The following is a 25,204-nucleotide window of genomic DNA, read 5'->3' as shown; positions in this document are numbered from 1 at the left end:
AAAGTGCTTGCCTCAACCAAAACATTTTGCAAAAACAACAATAGAATAACAGATATTTCTAGCATATGCCATATAAAATGCACTGGATGACACAAGCAACATTGCAGCACAAAGGTATTGTATGGAGGAGAGACATTTCTTGCACACAGGATATTAAAGGGGACCCGTCACCCAAAAAAAATTATTCAAAATCCTATTTTATCACATTAGTCAAGCAAAATGAACTTTAATTACACTATATACATTTTGTGGACACTGTTATTAAGACAAGTCTTGTGTCATCTCAGAATCTTGTTTGAGCACCAGAATGGGGGACCTGATGTCCATCCCCATGCACTGGTTACACAATTAAATGGTTAAGAGAACGGGGGGGGGAATATGTGGAGAGCAGTGATAACTAAGAAGTGCTGAATGGAAAGTGAAAGTAATTGTCTGCCTTGCCTCTATGCCACGGGCATAGAGGAGTGGCAGACAATATTTGATTGACAGCTGAGATTTTTAAATGAGCTTACAACAGCTATGAATGATTTAATAAAAAATAGAAATTGGATTTCGTGTTTAATTTGAAAAGGACTTTTATTATATAGATTTTTGTGTCTGGGTGGCAGGTCCACTTTAAGGTTTTTTTTTTTTTTGTTTTTTTTTTAAAGTAAAACACATGTAAAGGTAAAACAGGTGACATTTATAAACAAGCTTCATTTTCCATTTTTTTTTTCACTTTCTGCATTGTACAACAAGCTAGAGAGAACAGGCTACACAATAAAAAATAACTTACATCTCCATGCAGCAAACTTCCGACTAGGCACGCTAATGGAGCAAGAGATGCCGGGATTTGCAGATCCCTAAACTAGTTGCTTGAACTTATTTTTTTCCTCATCATTTCATATACTCGTTAAAAGAATCTGCAGTAATGTAATGACTATGCAGTGTGACTAATCACAATAATAAAAAGGTGCCGGTTTACATACAAAGCGTCAACTAAAACTGCCGACAGTGCAAGCATTGCATAAGACACCTCCCCACAAAAAGTGCAAAATAATAAGCCAATGATTTTTAATACATTAAGTCTGCAATGAGGTCTATACGGATGCTTCTCTAAAAACATGGAATGTCTCAGGCTTCATCTGCACAGCATTGATAAGAAGGAAAAACACAAGTAAAACCCCATTTCCCTGGTGGCGTCTCCTCGGTGAGGTTTCTCTAATGCAATAGAGGCTGCACATAAAAACAAACCTCTGTAAAAGGTGCACATTCACAGTATTGCACTAGAGTCTGTGTTAAAAAAACATGGTGGGGAAAAATAAAAACCTAATATTGGCAAACACTATGATTCTCTTGCTTGTAGCGTTGCTGCATCTGTTCACTCATTTTCATATCGACTGTAGGGATGATCCATGTCCTGTAGGAGGCCTAAAACAAGACAAGAAGCATTACATTATAAATCATTGCATGTGCAAAACCGTGTTAGGTTCCAAAGTACTATTATACAGAATCCATTATGCAGAAATACAGCACTAGGTACTGTAGGGAAAAATGCATTTACTTTTTAGTCAGGTGCTGGAAATCATAGATCTAATTAGTCAAGTTCTCGGTGTTAAAATCGGTTCAACAGCTTTCACCGTGTTTCTACATTACATATCGCTTCCTAGAATTGATAGTACAGTACAGTACAGTAGTTTGATCTTTTAAAGGGGAACTATTGCGAAAATGAACATTTTATATAAACTTCATTATACTAAAATAAGAAACTTTCTAAATACAATCATTTAAATATTCTGCATTGTTTCTGAAATAATCCAAGTTTATATTCACTATTCCTCTCTCAGCATCTGTTGCTCTTCATTCTGTCTTCATGCAGGAGTTGGGTGTCAGATATTCATTGACAGTTAGATCCAATATATCTTATAGGGGGTTTCCTATCCTAGCAGATGAATTAGATTCCAGTACAAACAAAATCTAACAAAATGACTGCCTTTTGCACAAATTCTGCATGTAGAGAGACGTGAAGTCTGATGATTTTCATAGAGTGAGCTCTAATAAATCTTCTAGGAAAAACGAGCTCCCCTATAAGACATATTGGATCTAACTGTCAATGAATATCAGACACCCAACTGCTGCATGAAGACAGAATGAAGAGAAACAGATGCTGACAGAGGAATAGTGAAGATAAACTTGATTATTTAATAAACGGCACAGAATTTTTAATTGATTATATTTAGAAAGTGTCTTATTTCAGTGTGCTGAAGCTTATATTAAATTTTCATTCTTAGTTCCCCTCTAAATTCTTAAAAACTGTTTGGCATTTTCCTGGAAGTTGACTTTTATCTATTGGTAGATCTTGAGTTGCTAATATTACAATAACACATAAAGCATTGATTGCATTTTCTATATTATCCAACAATGGAACCCACTAGTTTAGAAGAACCCTGTCAATACAAGCAAGGAGGCTGATGGGATAATCTTACTAAAATCTGACCCAACATTGGTACAGCCTGGGCAACACAAGGCTCCTTTTCTATGTTAGGAAAAGGAAAGAGTTGAGAGCAGAGATTCTTAAATTATTATTCAATATGCAAAAATGAGTCCCGATGCTTTTTAGGGTGGCTCCACGTGACCCCTTTAGTAATGTGAAATTACCATAGAGAACAATAAAAATTAGGTCTAAACCAGTTTACGAAAAGGTCACGAAAGAGTTTTAAGGGGCAGATTTATTAAGGTTCAATTTGTAAATTCAAATTTTCGAGTTGGGATTTTTGGTCCAAACTCGAATTATAGATTTAGCATACCTTAACCCTGGGAATAACTTGAATTTGAATATTCGCCACCTAAAACCTGCCAGGTTCATGTAGAAGTCAATAGCAGAGATTTAAAGATTTTAATAGCTTTCCTGACATTTGCGTTTTTTTCAGAAAAAAAATTGTTTCGAATTTAGCCGAATTCGATTAGAGTTTTAGACGTTCAAGTTTTTCTTACTCTTCGAGTTTCAAGTTCATTCGAGGTATATAAAAAAAAAATCTTAACATTCAACCTTTGATAAATCAGCCCCTAAGAAATAGCTTTGTTACCGTTATTAGAAATAAGTCAATATTTAGCAACAAGGATGGGGTAAATGTATGCAGTCATTTTGCTGTAGACCTGTTGTAATGATTTGGATCAGTGGGGTTGCTAAACTGCAGAAATGAAACCTTTCAAAATGCTAAATATTATGGCAAATAGTACATATTGTTTTATATGGGAACTATGTAACACTTTACAGATAGCCTGGATTGAAAAGGGAAGGAGTAATGGCCTTTAGAGAGCACTCACCAAAATAACCCTGGGTTACAAAGCAATGGTAAAATAGAACTAATGGCATTGTATGATTGCTTTGCCCCCTGGGACCCAGAGGTGGCCGTGTGAAGTGACCATACAGTCATTTTTATCTTGAGTCATCTCAAATATTTCCAATAGAAGGTCATGGTTGTGTTTTCCAGTCACTTAACAGTAATCATCAAAACCAAACACTAAAACAAAACCGTATTTTGAACTGGATTAGAAATAATTCTGTAGAAGGCAAAAAACAGAAGGTATCCGATGCTTTAAGCTTCCAATAAAATAGGCAGACCTTTCTCTGGCAGTGAACCCAGGCAGCAGATCTTGTTTTCCTAGGTATCTGGAGATTATTCTCTGAACATCTAAGGCTGCCATATCAAATCCTTAATCAAAAAGTAAATGTCAAGGGCACTGACACTGCTTTCTGTGTCTACAACATCTTATATACACACTACACACACACAGATCTTTCCTTGACTGTTATTAAAGGGTGATGACTAGGATAGGTTCCTCCTGGGAAGAATGAAGTGCTATATTCTATAAACTTATTGTTTGCTCAAACGAAGGTTCTTAGGAAGATTATTCTTTAAATCACACACACACATGGTATAAAAAAAATGTTTTACTTATATTTTTAGAATACAATAACCTTTCTTTGCTTTGCTCTAGTGCCCTCCAGCCCATTGCTGCAGTGCAGTAAAGTAACTACTCTGTATAAATACACTTTACACAGTTGAGTCACTAGACATTTCTATGACTAAGATTCACGAAGGCATTTCTATGACTTCTATGACTTCAGTCTACTGTATGAATGATTGATGATAAGGGGCGTAAGATATTCATTGACAGTTACATACAATATATCTTATGGGGGCTTCCTTTCCTAGCAGATGAATTAGAGCTCACTCAAATAACGGATTCCAGTACAAACAAAATACCTGCCTTTTGCACAAATTCTGCATGTAGAGAGACATGATGTCTGGTGATTTTAATAGAGTGAGGTCTAATACAACTTCTAGGCAAAAGGAGCTTCCCTATAAGATATATTGGATCGAAAGCTCCCCATAGACACGACAATTCTTCTTGACAAACGACCGATTTTAGGGAAGTCCGACCAATGCTTCGAAATTATCGTGCTGTTAGTGGGATTCGAACGATCGTACATCTTACGATTTTTCGGCCGACATCTGTCAGGAAATTGATTGGCCAGGTCAAAAAATCTTTGTCGGCCCCAGTGCAATCTATCTATGTTTGCAGGGCCAAGCAGGCAGCTCTCCTTTGTTTTCCTGGCAAATTGGTCTTTTTAGTTGATGGTCAATTCGTATGATCGTACGATCGTTCTGAGAAAATCGTGGTCTCACGATGAGGATCGGATCTTTTAAAAATCTCAACATCTATGGCCAGCTTAACTGTCAATGAATATCTGACACCCAACTCCTGCAAGAAGACAGAATGAAGAGCAATAGATGCAGAGAGAGGGATAGTGAAGATAAACTGAATTATTTCAGAAACAGTGCAGAATTTATAATTGATTGTATTTGAAAAGTGTATTATTTCAGTATGATGAAGTTAATATTAAAATTAAAATGTTTGCACTAGCTCCCCTTAAATAATCAGTTACAATCAAAAGAGGAATATCTGTATACCTTTGGCTATATAGCATATCAATCAGTTACAATGACTTCCGGGTGACTCTCAACTACAAACACAGCTGCTGCAGACTGTTCTCTTCCAAGTCAATTTAAAGGGAACAATTAACTGACTAGGTAGGCATTTTTATTGCCAGTATTCTGGAAGGACAGTGTTGATGACAAATACTTGTGCACTTGGCACTTTTTTTAAAGCAGAATATAAGGCATAATCACTTGGGGGTGCCAAAATGTTAGGCCCCCACCTAGTGATTATAATCGTTTACACTGAACTTTTTGCAGATAACGGCACCTTCTGGGGTATTACAGTAGAAGCACCATGTCTTAATCTTCTTCCGATTCTCTGATCATCTCTGTAGTCCCAGGCTGGATGCGCAATAGTGAGAGTGGAAAGGCAACATTTTCCTTCTAAATTTGGCTTTTCTCTCTATTGTGCCTGCACACCCAGACTATAGAGAGGATTCAGGAAGAAGAAGATGGAGAGGTGGTACTTCAACAATAGTAAACAAGGCAGCACAATTGTCAGCAAACAGGAGCACTGGCCTGAGGTCCCAAATAAGATATTATGGTGATGGGCAAATTTATTTGGCAGGCATGGTTTCTCGGAAAATTTCCGTATTTCTCTGGCAGCGAATGTTTTAGCGAAACTGCTGAGAAAATTCGATGTGAGAAATTTCGTTGCGACAAAAAAAACTGTCGTTCACTGAAATTGTCACACGTCAAAATTATTCTGACGCCCATTGACTTTAATGCAGTTGGACAAAAGTCGTGCTTATAAAAATTGTCGCTCGTGTCAAAATTGTTGCGCGTCAAACTAATCTTGACGCCCATTAACTTCAAAGCGTTTTGCTAATTTTTTGCAAATTTCTCGGGGAAGTGAAACGGGACAGATTCGCCCATCACTAATTAGAATCACTGCATAGTGCCTAACATTTGACATTCCCCCCAGTGATTATGCCTCTGTGTCTCCTTTAAATGCTCTAATTGGCTGCTGGTTGTCAGATTCAGTTGATATACGAATGTTTTCACTTTGAATGTTCAAATGCTCTTGCTGCCAACAGAATGGTTCATTCTTTTCCTACTTGTCCTACTGGGACACAAAAATGAAATCTATGAAACTTATAGCACATGCGCCTGACAGCCTTCGAACTTAGCAAGTTATTCCAAAAGTTATATATTAAATGTTATAGAATCTGGTTTAAATTTTAAATTCATTTTATTTAGACAGCTCCACATTGCTATATGCATATTTTCCACACATTACTGCTGAGACAGTTTCAACCTAATTAAAAGGGGAGAGCCAGCAAATGATAACAATTCAGGAATTAAGCAAATAGAGATGAAGCTCTCGCTGTAATACAAAGCAGGCATTTGCCCATCTCACTGTCACCATTCCCGTCAAGTCATTTCAATATGTAATTACCATTTAAATGACCTGGATGGTGCAATGGGAGGGAACAAAAGAAAAAAAAAAGTATCCCCAAAAGACAAGTCTGAGCTGACATTTTGTTGTCTAATCTTCAGAGCCAGGGTTAATAAAGCTCTTGTCATTCTGTCACTCAGCCTCATTAAAAGTGAATTAGGTTGGACACAAAGAACAATAATTTATCTTCTAGTGACTCAACTGTGTATTTATACAGAGAAGTTACTTTACTGCACTGCTGTTAGCTATATAAATATACGAAGCAAGACACGTGTAGCAACTTCAAAGGCTCGGGGAAGCAAGCTTATATACATTTTGTTTTAAGTTCTGCAAATGCCACATTAGGATTAAATGAAAACTGCCAACAGTATAAAGCATGTGCTAAAGCTTGTCTGGTAAATGTACATGACAAAGATTAGGCTTTCAGAAACAAACTTTGAGAACATGAAAGAGTCCTCACAATATATTGTAATTCAGAAATCCATCATGCATTTTATATTCAAAGCCACTAAAGGAAAATTGAAATGTAAAAATGATTTATAATGTTTCATGCAAAGTCATTTGTAAGTTAATTTTACTTTTACCCACGCTCCAGAGTTTTTCTTTTAATTTAAGTAATACAGTCTAAAGCAGGGGTGTCCAAACTTTTGGCTTCCCTGGGCCACATTGGAAGAAGAAACATCTTTTAGGGCCACACTGGAAATACACACAAACACTAACCTTTGATTTATTTTATTGTAAAAGAAAAAGAAAAGAGGGATTTTTGACATTGTGTTTGAGAAACTAATGTATCAATATCTGGTTCAATGGAAGTAGTTGCAATTCTCAGTGAAGTCTCAAGGTGCTTATCAGATAATTTAGTTCTAATTTTACTCTTAGGGGGTTATTTATAAAAGTCCGAATTTATCTCAATATTTTCTGCTACAAACTTCAATCAAATCCAGTCATTTATTTGCGCTTATTTATTATTATATTTTCCTGAAATTTTGTTTTGTGGGAAAAAAAAATCTGATTTTCACATTTTTTTGGGGATTTTTCATCCGAAAACTCCACTTTTTGCCTGAAATCTCCGAAAACGCTGGGGTATTGCACGAAACCCAGCGCACATCAATAAATCATTGAGACTTCTCCTATTGACTTATATGCAACCTCGACAGGTCTGAGATGCCGGATTTTCTGATTCGGACTTTTCCATCCTTGAGGGTTTAATGAATTCCGAAACATTTGTGATTTTTTTAAAACTCTAATTTCATCCAAAGATTCTGAGTTTTGTAAATAACCCCCCCCAAGTGTGTTCATTCTTGAAAAAAGTTGCTCACAAATGTAAGTGCTGCATATATCCCTAGCATAGCGGGCGATGCCGCTGAAGAATGGTTACCTGCCTTTGTAAGTAACCGAACGCTCACTTGTTAACTGCTTTTCCTGCTCTAGAAAGCCACACACACCACATGTAAAATGTAAACCACACATGCACACAATTAGCGACCGTGTACATACGCTCTATGTGCGTGACATTGCAACATGACATTTCCTGGTTGTTTGAAGGTTAATAGTAAGGCTGCAGCATCCCCTATATCACTTAGCATTCCTTCTCTTCTTCTAACCCACTCTGCCTGCTCCCTCAGGAATTTCCTTTGACTGTTGGCTCATGAGCATGCTCAGTTCTTCTCAATTCAGATTAATAAACACACCCTTCAGTCTAGCAGATAATGAAGAGATGGCATTGCTGGTTCCCATAGAAACTCTGCTCTAGCTGTCTGCTCCTATTTTTAAATCCTAACCCATCTCCTGAGCTCATCTTAACCATTACAGTGCTCAATCCAAGCAGGACTTGTCATCATAGTAAATTCTTCCTGTGTGAGCCTGCATTCTTTAATTGCATGAACTTTACATCACATATGTGCTGTTTGAAGATATAAATGTACTGTCAGAGGGAAAATGTCCTTTTACCCACGCTCCAGAGTTTTTTCTTTTAATTTAAGTAATACAGTCTAAAGGGAGCTCAAACACTTATCAGGTTCTTTGGAAACAAGCCCCACTCTTGGCAAGACACTCGTTCTTCCAAGCAACCTTGCAAATCAATGTACTTGTATCTGGCTACATGGGCTGAGCTCTAGTCCACTTGTAACATAGATGATTCATTCCCAAGAGTTTTTAAACAACCCAAGGCAACAGATTGAATATTTCTACAAGCCAGTGATATTCAGACTTTCAGGTTCAGAGACCCCTTCAACATTTAGTCATGCCTCTTTGGCTTGCAAATCTTGAAGCTTGCCCTTTAGGATAAACCTCACAGTTTAGGAATTAAAGGACATGTAAACCCCCCACACAAAAGTTTAATCACTGAAAAGCCTCTTTGAAATCTCTAAATACCTGCCATTCTGGTTGTTCAAAGGTTAATAGTAAGGCTGCAGCATCCCCTATATCACTTAGAATTCATTCTCTTCTTCTAACCCACTCTGCCTGCTCCCTCAGGAATTTCCTTTGGCTGTTGGCTCATGAGCATGCTCAGTTCTTCTCAATTCAGATTAATAACACACCCTTTAGTCTAGCAGCGAATGAAGAGATGGCATTGCTGGTTCCCATAGTAACTCTGCTCTTGCTGTCTGCTCCTATTTTTAAATCCTAACCCCACTCTCCTGAGCTCAGTTTAACCATTACAGTGCTCAATCCAAGCAGGACTTGTCATCATAGTAAATTCTTCCTGTGTAAGCCTGCATTCTTTAATTGCATGAACTTTTCATCACATATGTGCTGTTTGTAGATATAACTGCACTGATGATGTGTCAGAGGGAAAATGGCCCCCGGGTGAAAGCTGCTATTTGTTTTAAGGAAATGTAATGTGCTTGCCAATGGGGTGGATATATGCAGTACAAATAATGCCATTTGTGTGGGGGAGATGTGCCCAACTTATATACATGGTAGGAAAATGTAGGCTTTACATGTCCTTTAAGTAGGCCGTAAACAGACTGCCACTGACTTGTTTACCCTCTAGTCTGTAACATATCATTCAGTCTATGGGCCAGACTGATGCCCTCCAGAATCCATGTCTGATGAACAAGGCTAAAAAAATCCCACTGGGTAAGGGGTATATGTGAAGTCCTTGTGCTACACATCTGCAGGACACCCTAAGTTATCTGATCATTAGCTCAAGGGTTGTTCTACCTGATTGTTTCCACCACTATAGTGACCATATAAAGCAAAAACCAGCTTGTTTGGCATACGGAGTAATCCACCCCATGCAAATAGCAATCATTATCAGCAGTGACTGACATAGTAAATTCTGCATTCCTGCCGGTCTATATGATTGGCATACAGACAAGACGTCGTCTGAAAACTGTCATCTGCATTTACATTGAACAGCTGTGCCCCCTAAATCATTGCAATTGTCCATAACAAACAATCGGAGACAATTTCTTCTTTACATAACACAATTCACAGTTTTATGTGGTTAGATGTTGGGTTTTTTTTTATTTAAGGTTCGCATTAAGTGCAAGCAGTTTTAATTAAGAAAAAAAATAAAAACCATACCGTATTTCTTCCGAATCTCATTATGTTTTATAGACCTTTCATTCTTTCTGCAAAACAATAAAGGATACAGAGTAACTTATGATGGAAAATTTGCAAATCATCTTGACTGAATATACAATCAAAATATTAACTAGATTTATACAATGACAGTGTGAGCAAACGAACACCTTCCAGTTTCTGATTTATCAATTATACTGAGGTCAAACAAAGACCTAACAAGGCCTGGTATTCAATGCAGGGAGGCATTAGCCCTGGTTTCGAAAATATGGCCATGGGAAGAATATTTTCTTGGTAAAATGCTAGAATATATTGTTACATTATTAAGTAATAATGTCAGGGAAGGTCTATAGTAGGAATGCACAGAATCCATTTTTTTTGGATTTGGCTGAATACTGAATGATCCACGAAGGATGGAGTAAATTAGTTACATCGTAAATAAAAAGGTCAGTGCGTGAAAAAAAAACATTAGTACCTTCCATCGTCATGCAGTCTAAAGTCAAGCAGGACTATGGAGGGTAGTGTTTTTCAATAGTTGGGGGTTTCGTTCTCCTTTAAAGGGGTTGTTCACCTCTGAGTTGACTTTTAATATGATGTAGAGAGGGATATTCTGAGACAATTTGCAGCTGATTTTCATTTTTTTATTATTTGCACGTTTCAGTTATTTAGCTGCTCTCCAGTTACCAATTTTAGCAATATGGTTGCTTAGCCTTTACTTTTAGAAGGGGTCAGTGACCCCATTGGAAAGCTAGAAAAAGACAGAAGAAGAAGGCAAATAATTTGATAGCTATAAAAAAACAAACAATGAAGGCTGATTGAAGAGTTACTTAGAATTAGCCATTTTAAAACAAACTAAAAAAAGGTGTGCCACCCCTTTAAGAACATACAGACAAATGCATATTCACAATGCCCCACACAGTGTGCAAAAACAGGCTGCTATCAGACATTGTTTGCACTTTGCCCACTGCATGGGGCTTTGTGGAAATAGTTGTAAGCCTCTGTGCAACGTTTCAGAGCACAGAGACCTGCGGACTGCACCTAGAATCAAGAATGGCCTATGTTAGGCTGTCAATTCTAAAGAGGCAGGCATGTAGGCATCCTCCCCTCCACCCCTAACTTGCACAACACTTGCACACTCACTTTAGAGAGTGGAAGAAGGTACAGCCTACATCAGAGACTGGGCTTGGCTGCACCTCCAAAAGCTGCTTTCTAGACGGAGCACCAGATTTTCAAACCAGCGCTTTGTGCAGAGAGTAAATAACCACATGGGAATGCAAGTTCTCTTAGAAGCGGAGCACATTTAAATGACCCCTACAGACTTTATGAGAAGATTCTGTAAACAAAATGCTAAATCTGTTTGAAAAGGAAATTGTACACCCTCATTAGTCAAGAACAGATCAGCCGATGTTCTGCCCCTGACAGCAATCGTACGAAAGTTATGTCCGACAAAAGATGGTGACAGTCTCCCACTGAAAATCGGCAGATCAGCAATACACGCAGAGATATCGGCAGCCGACAGAAATCTTTTAACCTGTCCGATTGACCAAACAACCGATCTCCGTGGGGCGTAAAATGACGGGACTCTCCACACACGTTCCGAAAATCATACAAATCGGATCTTTGCATCTGTGGCCAGCTTTAGTATATATGACGAATATTTCAAACTCTGCCTTTATGAAATCATGTCTTCAATGTCAACGTGTGTCTAGATATGGCATGCACAATTATTCTATCTACCAACCTTTCCAACAGCAGCTTTTTGGGAAATCCTGCATCTCATTTTTATTTATTGCAACTAAAATAATTGTAACTGTCTAATTAATTTGGCACGCTGAGCGAGGATTCTATTTCACTGCTTGGCTTGTTTTTTTTGAGAATAATGATCTGATAACATTGTGTTGAAGCAATTCAGAGAGGATGTAAAAGGTGAAGTCTGACTGCAATCTTAAAACCAATTAAAGCCACTACTTAACTTCTGCTGCAAAAACATATCGTGTAATTAACGTGTTTTAAAATGATTGCATGAATTATTAACTTCCTTGCTTTGCATATGCAATGATAATAATTAGCACAACCTCAGACATTGATATGGAATAAATGAAAAGAAAAGCAACCTAGGATTCATTTCCCTGTCTGAAAATAAACGAGATCAGTTTTTGTGCATATTTTCATTTAAATCTGGCAACCCATAGTTAAATGAACTAAATGACATTTTTGTGAATTGAAATGTTTAGGCGTCGATTAAATGGGATGAAATGAGTATGTGGGGAGAATGGTGATACAATATGGACATAGCTATACATAGGTACATGTATTTTCATTCAACAGAATGAGATTGTATAGCAATACAATGGAAGGTAAAGGTGCTTGCCATGTCTATCAAGTGTGGGTCATAAATAAACTAGGGATCCAATGAATCCAGGATTCCGTTCAGGATTCCGTTCAGGATTCCGTTCAGGATTCCGTTCAGGATTCCGTTCAGGATTCCGTTCAGGATTCCGTTCAGGATTCCGTTCAGGATTCGGCCAAATCCAATTGTCTGGCCAAAACAATATGCTACATTTTGTCACACAAACAAGGATGTAAAACAAATTATGGACCACATGTTGAGCACAAACTCCTCTAACCCACTTGGCCCCCGTCCCTCATGAATTTACTGGAGCTGTTGGCTACTGGGCAAACTCAGTTCTAGTAGCCAATGAAGAGATGGCATTGCTGGCTCCCATATAAACTCTGCTCTAGCTGTCTGTTCCTAATTTTTCTCCTAACCACCTTCCCTGAGCTGAGATTAATCATTACAGTGCTCAATCCAAGCAAAACTTTTATCAAAGGAAGTTGTGCCTGTGTAAGCCTGCATTCTTGATTGTATGAAAAATGGCCGCAGGGTGAAAGCTGCATTTTAGGAAAATGTGATAGCTATGCAATCTGAGAAGATATATGCAGTACAAACAATACAAACGATGCAACTTATATACTTGAGGGCCCATCAACAGGCACCTGCCCAACATCTTCTGCCTACCCCTAGTTCTGGCCCTGCACCTCATACAGTATCCATCTCTTTGGCACATTCACTGGCCCCATATTTTAGTAGTAATTCAGTCTGTGCAATGCTTTGGTCAGGAAACACTTTTACAAAGAAATGCAACCAAGCAGGGAGGTGCCAGCCTATGAAAAATAGGACCAAAGGTAAATAAATAGTTAGGAACATGGGGTTTACCATATCATAAACTAGAAACTAAAAACTGATTTTCATATCCATATAAAAAAGGAAAGCCAGAGTGCCATTTATTTTATTTCACTAAGAAGGAAAGAATAACCTAAAGTTAAAAAAAATGCAACAGTAATATAAAAATATTCAATAAAATTTTTATATATATACATATATATACAAAAACAAAAAATGCAGCTCATCCATGTGTTGCAATTAAAATCAGTCTGGTGCATGGGTGTGTGGCTTCATATACTGAACTAAACAAATTAACCCAGCACTATCATTATACAACTTTAAGGAACAATTGTTAATCCAATTGTTCCTTAAAGTTGTATAATGATAGTGCTGGGTTAATTTGTATATATATATATATATATATATATATATATATATATATATATATATATATATATATATATATATATATATATATATATATATATATATATATATATATATATATATAAGCAATAGATTATTTTAACCCAAGATCGTATTTATCTTTTAATATAAGCTGCTCTGGTCTCTTCTCCAGTTTAATCATTGGCCAGGGGGGCTTTCATTGACTTTATGTTGTGACATTAAAATTTTTTTTTTTTTTTTAATCAACATGAGCTGTGCACAAAATCCACCTAGGGCAGCACTTCCAGCCATCTGTTTAGCTGAGAAGCTATGGACAGCAGTTCCTCCTGAGTGTAAAAGCTCTGGAGCTACTCATTTCTGATTGATAACACTTTGTCTGTTGCCATCATTTGCAGAATATACACGCTGCCCCTCTAGGCACTCTAGGTTTCTGCTTGAGAAAAGGCAGCACTGAAAGATAAGATTAGCTGTGCCTCTTGTACGTACCTCAAATATAGACGGTTTAGTTATACTTTGCTCGGCTCTGAATATACACAGAAATGAACAGCAGTATAATAAAGGCATGGCATATATATAATCCAGTAGGTTTGGAACCATTGGTTTTATGAGGTTGTGCGAACACTTTATTTCAGTTTAGTTTGTTTCAGATAGTTCACCAGAAATAATTTTATAGTTAACTGCATATGTTATATTTATGACCGTTTTCCAATATTGAAGTGTAAAATATCATTGTTCACCTGAAGCAGCCCTGGGGGGGGGGGGGGGAGCTGGCTCACCACCTCAGGACATTATTCTAAATTGATACATTAGTTGATACATTTCTTTTGGCCCTGCTGAGCAGAATCCCTGAGTTTTATTAAAGGCAGCTGTTAGAATTGATACAATAGTTGCTAATATTCCACAGATGCTGCTGAGAAATGTATCTAAATCTAAATGTAACTAAAAGAGCAAATTGTAACAGTTCAGAATTTGCAACTGGATAACTGAAATGCCAGACTGAAACACCAGGAACCAAAAACTTTCAAATTCAATTTAAAAAAAGCATTTCTGCTGAAAACAACTGAACTGAAGTGTTTGGAAGGTGAACAACCCCTTTCATCCTACCAAAACCATTTTAAAGAAACGCATATTGGTTTAAGTGGAAGATGGGGGTCCCAGCTGCCTTCCACTTTCATGTTCTGTAAATGATTGGCTTGAGTGGGGGCTCCTCCTGCAGTTAGCTGCAATTTGCTCTTCCATGTACCAGACCAAATGTGTACTAAAATAGTAACCAATGAGGTTTCCTGAGAAACAAATAATTTAAGCTGTGGGAAAGCAGTACCTCTGAAGAGTTTCTTGTTTCTTCCTTTCACGCTCTCGTATTAGATTTTCTTCTTCTACTTCCAGTCTCCTGAATAAAAAGACAAAATGCCGATATATTTTCAGTGCTCACCAAATATTTTGCAAGTCACCTCATGCAATTAAATATATTATGTGCTATCTTGGTATTCAGCTTATCTGGTCTTACAAAATTAGAAAACACAAACCCTCAGAACAAATCAATGTAAAATTGCTCTTCTGTGTATTTTTTTCTGTTTTTCAGGATAATAGCTTTTTTCGATATATAATTGCTAATATAATGCAATTGAGCGGCACTTGCTGTTAAATTTGGATGAATGGACGTAGCAGTAACTAAAATGAGAAGAGGAAACTCAGGTGATGCTGCTCTACTTAGAACTGACAAGAGAAACATCAGAACAGATTCCATGGGGTACTCTGGGTACACTTAAAAACAAAAAAGGCAAAAACAAATCCTAATAAGCCATTAAGGTGGCCATACACGGACCGATAAAAGCTGCCGACAGACCGTGTCGGCAGCTTATTGGCCCGTGTATGGGGCGTGTCGGCAGCTTATTGGCCCGTGTATGGGCCCCCCCCCGCCCGATCGAGATCTGTTGGAAAGTCGGCCAGATCTCGATCGGATGGAACGAAAAATCCCGTTGGATCGCGGCCACATCTATTCGTTAATGCGGTCCTGCGATCCGACCGCCCATTACTATTTGTTAGGATCTGGATTTAACCTCAAGGTGGGCATATTGGGGAGAGATCCGCTCGTTTGGCGACATCGCCAAACGAGCGGATCTCTCCATGTATGGACACCTATAGTCAGCTAAGCCTCAAAGGGGGAAAACACTTTCTTATTCCAACATGGTAGTCATATTTTGTATTGGCTCAATAATTTGATTTGTCCTTCAAACAGCCCTGGACACTTTCAGCAGCCACAACTCTATTGGAAAATTGTTTTTAAAGGGAATCCTAGCCCACATGAGATAAACTTACTCAGATTTGCTCTCCGAGAACTTTTGCAATTTAAATTAATCTTCTATTTTTAGAATTTTCTGAGATATTTGCTTTATAGACTGAAAATACCAGGATAATGGCTCAGATGAGGGTTAAGTGGACATAAAGAGTGCTTAGAAAGTTACGGTCACAGACATGCTGACCTTCAAAAAGGACTGTTCAGCTAAAAGCCTGTAATTAGCTTAAAACTACCCAAAACTGCTAATATCTCATAAACCACTAAAAATAGAAAATAAAAGCAAACTGCAAAAGGGGTCATTCTGAATAAATTAAAATATTTTTGGGGGTTTAGATCCACTTAATGTTTTCTACCTCTACCATTTGTCCCTTCATTTTGCTTTTTTACACCATCAAATTTTTGTTTTAGCCATAGTTGCAAATACAGCAAAAATTACAGCTTTGTTGGGTAAATATTCCTAGAAAAATGCCTGTGGTTTGCCTCATTTATTTCCCTAGTTATGATGTGGAACGATTTATGGGAAGATTACCAAAAAACAACAAAAAAACGTTGAAACAGGAGGCGTTTGGTTGGGGGAAAATGATCAGACCCTTTGTGCCTTTAAGCAAAACGGAAAAGTCCAAGGTCATCATTTTCCCGTCTCTTAGTGAAAATAAACATATTAGTAGTGGGATGATTGACATCCTCATACAAATCAGCAAAGGGGAATTGCATGTTATCTCATAATTCATGGCAGTACCACATGAACCTGTCATATCAGTCTTCTAAAGGCAGGAGGATAAGCGCTTAATGCAGTGGCTATCTCTCAATCAAAATGGTTATTTGTGTGAATTCCCCTCTTTCAAATATCTCTACAAAACAGAGCTGTGCTGCATTATCTCTTCTATAGGATTACAAGAGCCATGAGGGCTTCCCATTCAGACTTATTGACTGGGAGGTGAGAATGTTTCCCCTCCCTTTGACACGGTTATGTGCGTGGCACTGAAAATGTTCTAAGCAGAACACTAACTTTATAAAAAATATATCCGTTAGGGTGTTATTTATTAAAATCCAAATGCCAAAAATGTCAAGGTTTTTTTTATTTTATTTTTTTTACTATAAAATCTGAATTTTTAGTGGAAAAGCGAAACTCAAATTTTTTCTAGATTTATTATACCCCGAGGCTTGAAAAGTTTAAATGCAAAAAAACGCCATCTCAGACCTGACGAGTTTGTTTATAAGTCAATGGGAGAGGTCCCTGTCTATCTGGAAGTTTCTGTGGTCTGCACTGGATTTAACCCAAAAATACTACTATTTTAGCCAAAAATCCCAAAAATTTTGGCTTTTCGGGGAAAAAGCCCCACCAAAAAAATCAAGCAAATCAGGAAAAAAATCCGAAAAAAATAGTACGATTCTGATTTTCACTCGAGTTTATCCCTGACCTGATAAAATCGAGCTTTTTTAATAATAAATAATGTCAAATTGTGGATTTTGATAACCCCCTAAAAGAGTTAAATTGGCCTATATTTTGCCCTTGCAGATAGACTATACAGAGACTGATTCCACACACAGTAGAACCCTCGGCAGATAAAAATAAACAGATTTTCACTTAATATAATTAAGATCAAGACACTGACAAAGACAGATCCTGTCACCCAAATTTTTCGATATTTATTATACCCCAAGGCCGCAAACAGTCCATATGCAAAAATCTGCCATCTCAGACCTGCCGAGGTTGTGTATAAGTCAATGGGAGAGGTCCCTGTCTATCTGGAAGTTTCTGTGGTCTGCACTGGATTTAACCCAAAAATCCGACTATTTTAGGCAAAAATAGGAAAAATTCTGGCTTTTTGGGGGAAAAGCCCCACCAAAAAAATCAAGCAAATCAGGAAAAAAAATCTGAAAAAATTGTACGATTGTGATTTAATTGAGCTTTTTAAATAATAAATAATGTCAAATTGCAGATTTTGATAAATAACCCCTTAAAAGTGTTAAATTGGCCTATATTTTGCCCTTGAATATAGACTATACAGAGACTGATTCCACACACAGTACAACCCTCGGCAGATAAAACAAGCAGGTTTTCACTTAATATAATTAAGATCAAGACACAAAAAGAGAAAATAAATCCTGGTAATGAGGCTCAAAGCCTTCGTCACCGTCACAAATACAAGAATGTATCCAAAATTAGACAATCATTTATGTATGATTTATACAGGAGGAAGCATTAAGAGAATGAAATGCATTGGTGTATTGTACAGTTTTGAAAGCTCTCTTGAAGATTAGCCCTAGATTATGTATCAAATCATTTGCTGGTGTCCAAACAGAACATTATTAGGGTGATTCTAACCCTATAAATATAAAAGATTTTGCCTGTAAGCCACAGTCCATAGAGCTGCTGTAGCACTTTAAACATACAGGTGTGCAAAGAAGGTTAAAGCGTTCCAATCCTCTTTCTTTCCCCTCTGGGTACTGTGATATCGGAAGAGATGTTTCCTTGGAGCTGAAAGCTGAATGTCTAGTGCAGTGCCAAGAAATGCAGGTGTTTGATGTGCATTATGCAAATGGAAATGCAAACTTAATGTAACTATATACTGTGACTGGCACACAGACAGAAACATTCAAAAGGCTTTTAGCCATCCTTTAAAGCTATACTCTAACCACTTCTAAACATCAGCTCCTGTGAGTAAAAATATGCTCTCTTTGGTTGCACAGAACACTAGAAAGGTCTATGTATATATTATGTATACTTTATCACACATCATCAGTGCTTCAAAGCAATTAATGGGGGAAGAAAGGGTATTTAATCAGATTCTTCCTCTCCTCCGATACAAACCCTCTTCTGTAAGCCTGACTCTCCACAATTATCAAGACCGATGTTTACTATATTTTAGGTTGCTGCCAGGGTTTATAATGTGTTCCCTTTTTAAAGGGATACGGTTAAGCGAAAAATGTTTTTTTCAAAAAGCATCAGTTAATAGTGCTGCACACTTCTGCAGTTTAATCTGTTTCTCAAAACAGCAAAAAGATCTTTTTTTATATTTAATTTTGAAATCTGACATGAGGCTAGACATATTGTCAGTTTCCCAGCTGCACCCAGTCATATGACTTGTGCTCTGATATCACCCCCCCCCCCCCAGAAACCTAACAACAGGATGATGGGAAGGTAACCAGATAACAGCTCCCTAACACAAAATAACAGCTCCCTGGTAGATCTAAGAACAACACTCAATAGTAAAATCCAGATCCCACTGTGACACATTCAGTTACATTGAGTAGGAGAAACAACAGCCTGCCAGAAAGCAGTTCCATCCTAAAGTGCTGGCTCTTTCTGAAAGCACATGACCAGGCAAAATGACCTGAGATGGCGCCTACACACTAATATTACAACAAAAAAAATACACTTGCTGGTTCAGGAATTACATTTTATATGGTAGAATGAATTATTTGCAGTGTAAACAGTGTAATTTAGAAATAAAAACTACATTGTAAAAATCATGACAGAATCCCTTTAAGATTAAGAAAAAGGTGATAATAGCATACAACTTCTATCAGCACCCCCAGTATTCAGGAAATTGTGGACCAACTGGACAATAGCACCACTATAGGAAAAAGGGACAATACTAAAGATAATACTGTAGAATATTATTATAAAATTAAGGAGATGTAGCCCCAGAGAATGAATACTAAGCTAAGGTAGAAAAAAACATGATCTTGAGCTTGTGGGTGTAACATACAGTATTTAGGAGACCAATGCAATCCTGTTGGTGGGTTACACTGAATCTCTTTCTCAGTGAAGGTATAATGCTGAGAATAAATTGTACAGTGGTTGCACCATTGGAAAGGGAGTGACTGTTACAAAGATAACCTTACTGCGTTACCAGGCTAGTGTATCAGATATAGAACAATTGATTCATAGCGATGCAGGTATTTCTAGAAAATGTAGAGTGGGAAGAAGGATCTTGCAATGACCATGAGAAGAAACTCCCTTGTTGGTTCCAACCATGCAGAAAATAATAAAAAAAAAAGCTTCACCTATTAAAAGGCATCTCGTGAAAATATTCAAGAAATACTCATTTTCCACTTGACTAAAATCAAGCACATTTAAACCTCAAAGCAAAAGCACAAAATAAACGGCGTTGGAATGATATCCTATATGATTTCTAATCTGAGATTACACGAGTAGGGAATAGTGGGGCAGAAGCAATCATGTTTTCAACTTAGCATTAAAATTAAACGAATAAATGAAGTCATGCACATAACCTTTTTTGGGATTCCATTGTCGCACAGCTATAATAGAGTTCCTGATTTATATATAACTAATGGGGAACGGATGATGGTGACAGAGCTATTAGCAGGTCACTAATGGAACCTTTACTTTACTGTGCCTATCCAGCTCCCAGCAGAATATATATGAGAAGCAGCCAGTTTGCATACAGAATGGCACTATATTTGGAAATCCCAGTTACTGTGATCCTTGAAGTACATGCAGTTGCTTATAACCTGGCATCAGTTGTATAACTAAAAAACCCTTGGTGCAGATTTAGCTCTGCTATCCTATCCTTGAGGACCACCCCCAACCACCCATACCCCCGTCCTATATTCAGAACAAAACTAACTGTACCTATTCATATTCGTCAAACCCTGCAAGTATGTGAGACTATGCACTGGGAAACCAATTTAACACTGGGGGTGATTTAGGTCACATCCATTTAATCCATCCAAACTTTGCCCAGTTTAACATTGCCCCTCCTTGATCTATCCAAAACCCCACCTAAAATGAAGACTTTTGAAGTCTGCTTGAAACAAATCCTATATTTAGCTCCTGTGGCTTTTTTTACAGTTTTGGAAGGGGACAAGTTTTATCTCACCAGTTATTTATATTCCAATGTAGTGAATAGAAGAGTCCTGGGACTTTCAAACTCTGAGTTCTGTCACTAAACAGACATTCTGCTAATAGGATAAGAGTGATGGTTGTGCTCTGAGCATATACCATAGGCTTAAGAAAGTAGGAGATGTTTGGCAACAGGAATGCAAAACATGCTAATTAGGTGGAACTGCATAATGAAATTGTCAGGTTGTATCCTGGTCCTGTTACGTGTCTATGAGGAATTTTGTATTTGTTTAAATAGCAAATATATTGGCTATGGAATTAAAGCCACCTATTCACACACAAGGATTATTATTTCACAGAGTTTGGCCATTTTTAGCCTAACTACATTCAAACCAAGTGGTCAGTCAAGAGAAAAAGCTCTGCTGGCACACACCCTTCTCTGAAGTGACTAGAGTCGTAGCTCTTTCCCACCTTACTTAAATTTGGTCTTCTGCCCGAATAAGAGAGTTAATACATGTTTTATAACCTACAGTATACATGGAGTCAGGCCTGCACAGCAATGTTTTGAGCTACTCCTGTCCCTTATCAGAGCTACTCCTGTCCCTTTATACTGCTGGAAATGTAAAGCCTGCCGGGTGAAGTTACCTTACTTGGAACACAGGACAGCACTGTATTGCAGGCATGGTGTTTCACTAGTGTTAGACTGCAAGCTATAAAGACAAATATTAGGAAAGTTGACAATCTTTAAAGGAGAAGAAAAGTCATTTTATGCTTGGGGGTACCAAAACGAGGGTTTATGGCAGGGCCCCGGATGGTGGCCTTGAGACAGCCAGAAGCCCTGGTGCCCCCCCCCCCAGTCTGAACCTGTCCCAAGTAGTTGTATTTACTTACCGGACACTCTGGGTCGGTGCTCCCTTCAGCAAAAAACGGCACCTGCCTGGGGATCTTCCAATGAGCATCACAACGCGATCCTCTTCCTGCTTCTTCTTCTTTTAGCTCACGACTGCGCATTCGCAGAAGAGCAAAAAGCCGAACTTTAATGAAAAAGCCAACTATTTTGTTCTATTCACATATATCTGCCCCAGGACATTTGAAGAGCGAAGAAGCAGGAAGAGAACCACGCTGTGGTGCCCACTGGAAGAACACTGGATTTCTGCTGCTAGGAACTCTGGCCTGCACTGTCAGGTAAGTAAATACAATCATTTGGGGGTGTTTAACTTTTGGCATCCCCAAGTATAAAAACACTTTCCTTCTTCTTTAAATGGACTTTATATGGACAACTATGATAAAAAAAATTGTTATTTCATGTATATGATGACTTGTTTAAGAGGTCAGACACAAAATAAATTTGGGTGTCCAGAGAATGTCAAATACTTACATTAGGGAATTTGAGCGTTTCCTGCAATAGCAACAATAGCAGCAACAGACTGTGATGCTCAGTAAGATTAATCCCACGACCACGGATATTGTGATGATCAGTGCCTCAAAGTTGACTATGGAATAAAAATGAAGAAGTTCAGACATATGAATACAATCAAATAAGGAGTATCATGCAGGGTCTCAAGAGAGAAGTTGAAGAGAAAGTGAGCCAGGCCAATGACTTTACAGAACTGATAAGGCCATGGTTTTCTCAAAAAGCTACAGAATGAGAAATAATCAGTAATAGTTTTTTTTTTCAAAAGAACTGTGAGATGGGAGCTTAAAAATAGGTTAATAAATGCTAGTTGTTTGTTATTCATTTGAAAAACATACAAAAAATTGGTGGTTAGTCTCTTTAGAGGTCTCCAGAAACAGAACTATCTTAAACATAACACACTGGATTCCTTCACAGTGTCTAAGCTGTAATACATCTTTTTGTGATCATTTATTATTTTTGTATAAAGAATTTTAAGTGCAAAGTTGTTCCTTGACTGAGCCTTTTTCTAAATGTCACACTCTAATAACTTTTGGGCACTTAAGAGTATCTATCATACACATTTACATTAACAACTACACAATCATATTGCTTTAGCACATTGAAACCAGAGGGTGCCTCCAATAGTACAGTCATTACATAGTGCTGTGACAATGGCATTCAGTGCAGCTGTATATTGCCAATTAAGCTCCCAGCAGTCTTTTCTTGTCACTGCTGGGTCACGACTTATTACTTTTATGCAGAGTTCATAGGGAGAAATTACTGGTTGGCTAGCTACAGTTTGCCTTTGCAGAATAGCTTAGTTTTTCATCTTTTATTTTAAGACTGGGAAAAAAATGAAGTTATACTTTGCTTTAGTCAAGATGTACCTGGTGCATAACAGACACACAGATTACTAAAGAGACGGTATAAAGGAGTACAAACCCAATCACTGTAATCTACCAAAAGATTTATATTGACTAAATACAGTGAGAGGCGATGGATTCAGTACAATGCTCCTCAATGACAGATTCATAATCAGATTAAAGGAGAACTAAACCCTAAAGATGCATATGGCTAAAAATTCCATATTTTATATACTGAACTTATTGCACCAGCCTTAAGTTTCAGCTTGTCAATAGCAGCAATGATCCAGGACTTCAAACTTGTCACAGGGGGTCACCATTTGTGTCTGTGTCTGTGACACTCACATGCTCAGTGGGCTCTGAGCAGCTGTTGAGAAGCTAAGCTTAGGGGTCGTCATAAATAAACAAACAGAAAATGAGGTGGGTCTGTAATATAAACTGATGCTACAGGGCTGATTATTAAATTCTGATGCTAATTGCACTGGGTTCTGTGCTGCCATGTAGTAATTATCTGTATTAAGTACTAATCAGTTTTATACGGTGACATTTATATTCTGTGTGTACTGTATATTGTGTCCCTAAGCTCAGTAAGTGACAGCAGCATAGAGCATGTGCAGTGAATCAGCAAAAAAGAAGATGGTGAGCTACTGGGGCATCTTTGGAGGCACAGATCTTCCCTGCTAAAGGGCTGTGGTTGCCTTGGGCTGTTACAGAAGCCCAAAACATAATGTACAACATTTCTAGCCTACTGCTTTAGTTAAGCTTTAGTTCTCCTTTGTATTAAATATCTGTGTTCTGCTAAAATACATTTTTTTCACCCAGTATATAGATATTTACATATATGTATTTTATATACAATAATACTGATGACAGATCTTGACTTCTATAATCATTTAAAGCTACAGGGAGTGTTTACTGGTTTTGAGACAAGAGAACAAAATAAACTGCAATTCCTTGTTACAGTAGAGGACAATTAAAAAAATGATGTTTATAATGTGCCCCTGAACATATTCAGTTCAGCAAATCACTGCAATGGTACGTTCTAAGGACAGAAGCTTTGTTAGTTTCTCTAGATTTTAAAATGTGCAAAACATGTTGGGCTCCCCCACAGAAAACTATCCGCCTGACACCAAGCTGGGAAAAAAACAGAAAAGCAGAATATACAGAACATAATGATTTTATTAGAAGTTCCTTAGAGGCATTTAACTGTGAAAGTTAAGAACCTAATTTATACTTAATTGTGGGATACAAGTTGTCATTTTAATGTATATGGAACAAATCGTACATGGCTGAAGATAAGGTTTATTGCAACTATGAGAAATGCAAAAGAGGAACAATAAATTTCTTAAATGAGAATTAGAATACGTTTTGGCTGGCTGTCTCCATCTAGTGGTTGCTTTTGTCCATTGCTTTATTTGGGTTTTAGTGCAGCTTTAAACAAAATCTGTAAACATTGTTTTTCTTAGGAGCAGAATTGTTTTTGGTTAAAGCAGATTTCATTATTTGTTTTATTTAGTGAATTAACGGTGTTTCTAGCAGAACAGCAATGATCCGATTCTGCTTCAGAGCAAATTTGCATTATTAGCAGACATTTATGCTAATGGATTTGAATAATGCAGAAATGCTTAACAGGATATTTTGCATATATTACAGCAGGCACAAATGCCAACTGGCACCCAAAGGACTGCCTTCTCAATCATTCTGGTCTAATCGTTTTACGGTTACGCACAGGAACGCCATTATGGGTTACAGATTGCCATTTTCACACAAGGAATTGAGCGAAGGTGCATTTAATGATCTCCGATACACACCAGAGAATATTTGTAACCTTCAATTGTATAAAATAGCAAATATCAGGGGGGCATCTGAACTTGAGTCACCTTGAGAGCTGTGTGATTGCTGATTAGGGCTGAAGATTACGCCAGCGTCAGGAGGCCCCCTGGTGGAATATACTCTTACACATGATTTTACATTTATGTTGCTGTCGGCTATCATACACTCCCAGCTAAATTGTACTTAACTATCCCACCTGGAGCACTTTTTCAGGGCAGCGAGCATCAATACCAATCTCTCAGCTTCATTAGAGCAGAGTAAAACATTTATATCTGATGCTGTTTATTTTGGCTTACCTACGTAGCTTAAAGGACAAGGAAAGTCCAAAATAGAATAAGGCTAGAAAAGCTGTATTTTGTATACTAAACATGAACTCACTGCACCACAAGCCTAATCAAACAAATGATTTATGCTTTCAAAGTTGGCCACGGGGGGCTGTCATCTTGTAACTTTGTTAAACATCTTTGCAAGACTAAGACCTGCTCAGTGTGGTCTGGGCTGCTTAGGGATTGTC

At 37.7% G+C, this 25,204-nt stretch overlaps 1 protein-coding gene across 1 annotated transcript in view; it reads right to left on the bottom strand.

Annotated features, from left to right (window-relative positions):
- Nucleotides 1-621: 621 nt before the first annotated feature.
- Nucleotides 622-25,204, bottom strand: part of MGC83970 (protein) — a 40,352-nt gene continuing 15,769 nt past the window's right edge. The window contains exons 4-7 of the mRNA NM_001092662.1: nt 21,977-22,091; nt 14,808-14,876; nt 9,916-9,962; nt 622-1,410 (exon numbers count right to left, since the gene is read on the bottom strand). Of these exons, the coding sequence (NP_001086131.1) occupies nt 1,361-1,410; nt 9,916-9,962; nt 14,808-14,876; nt 21,977-22,091 (281 nt within the window). The 3' untranslated portion in view covers nt 622-1,360. The remainder of the gene's footprint in view (nt 1,411-9,915; nt 9,963-14,807; nt 14,877-21,976; nt 22,092-25,204) is intronic.

This window comes from Xenopus laevis, chromosome 6S (assembly GCF_017654675.1).
Source record: "Xenopus laevis strain J_2021 chromosome 6S, Xenopus_laevis_v10.1, whole genome shotgun sequence".
In the NCBI taxonomy this organism is placed as follows: Eukaryota; Metazoa; Chordata; class Amphibia; order Anura; family Pipidae; genus Xenopus; species Xenopus laevis.
The sequence above is the reverse complement of the archived record's forward strand: the minus strand, read 5'-3'. Positions and strand labels throughout refer to the sequence as shown.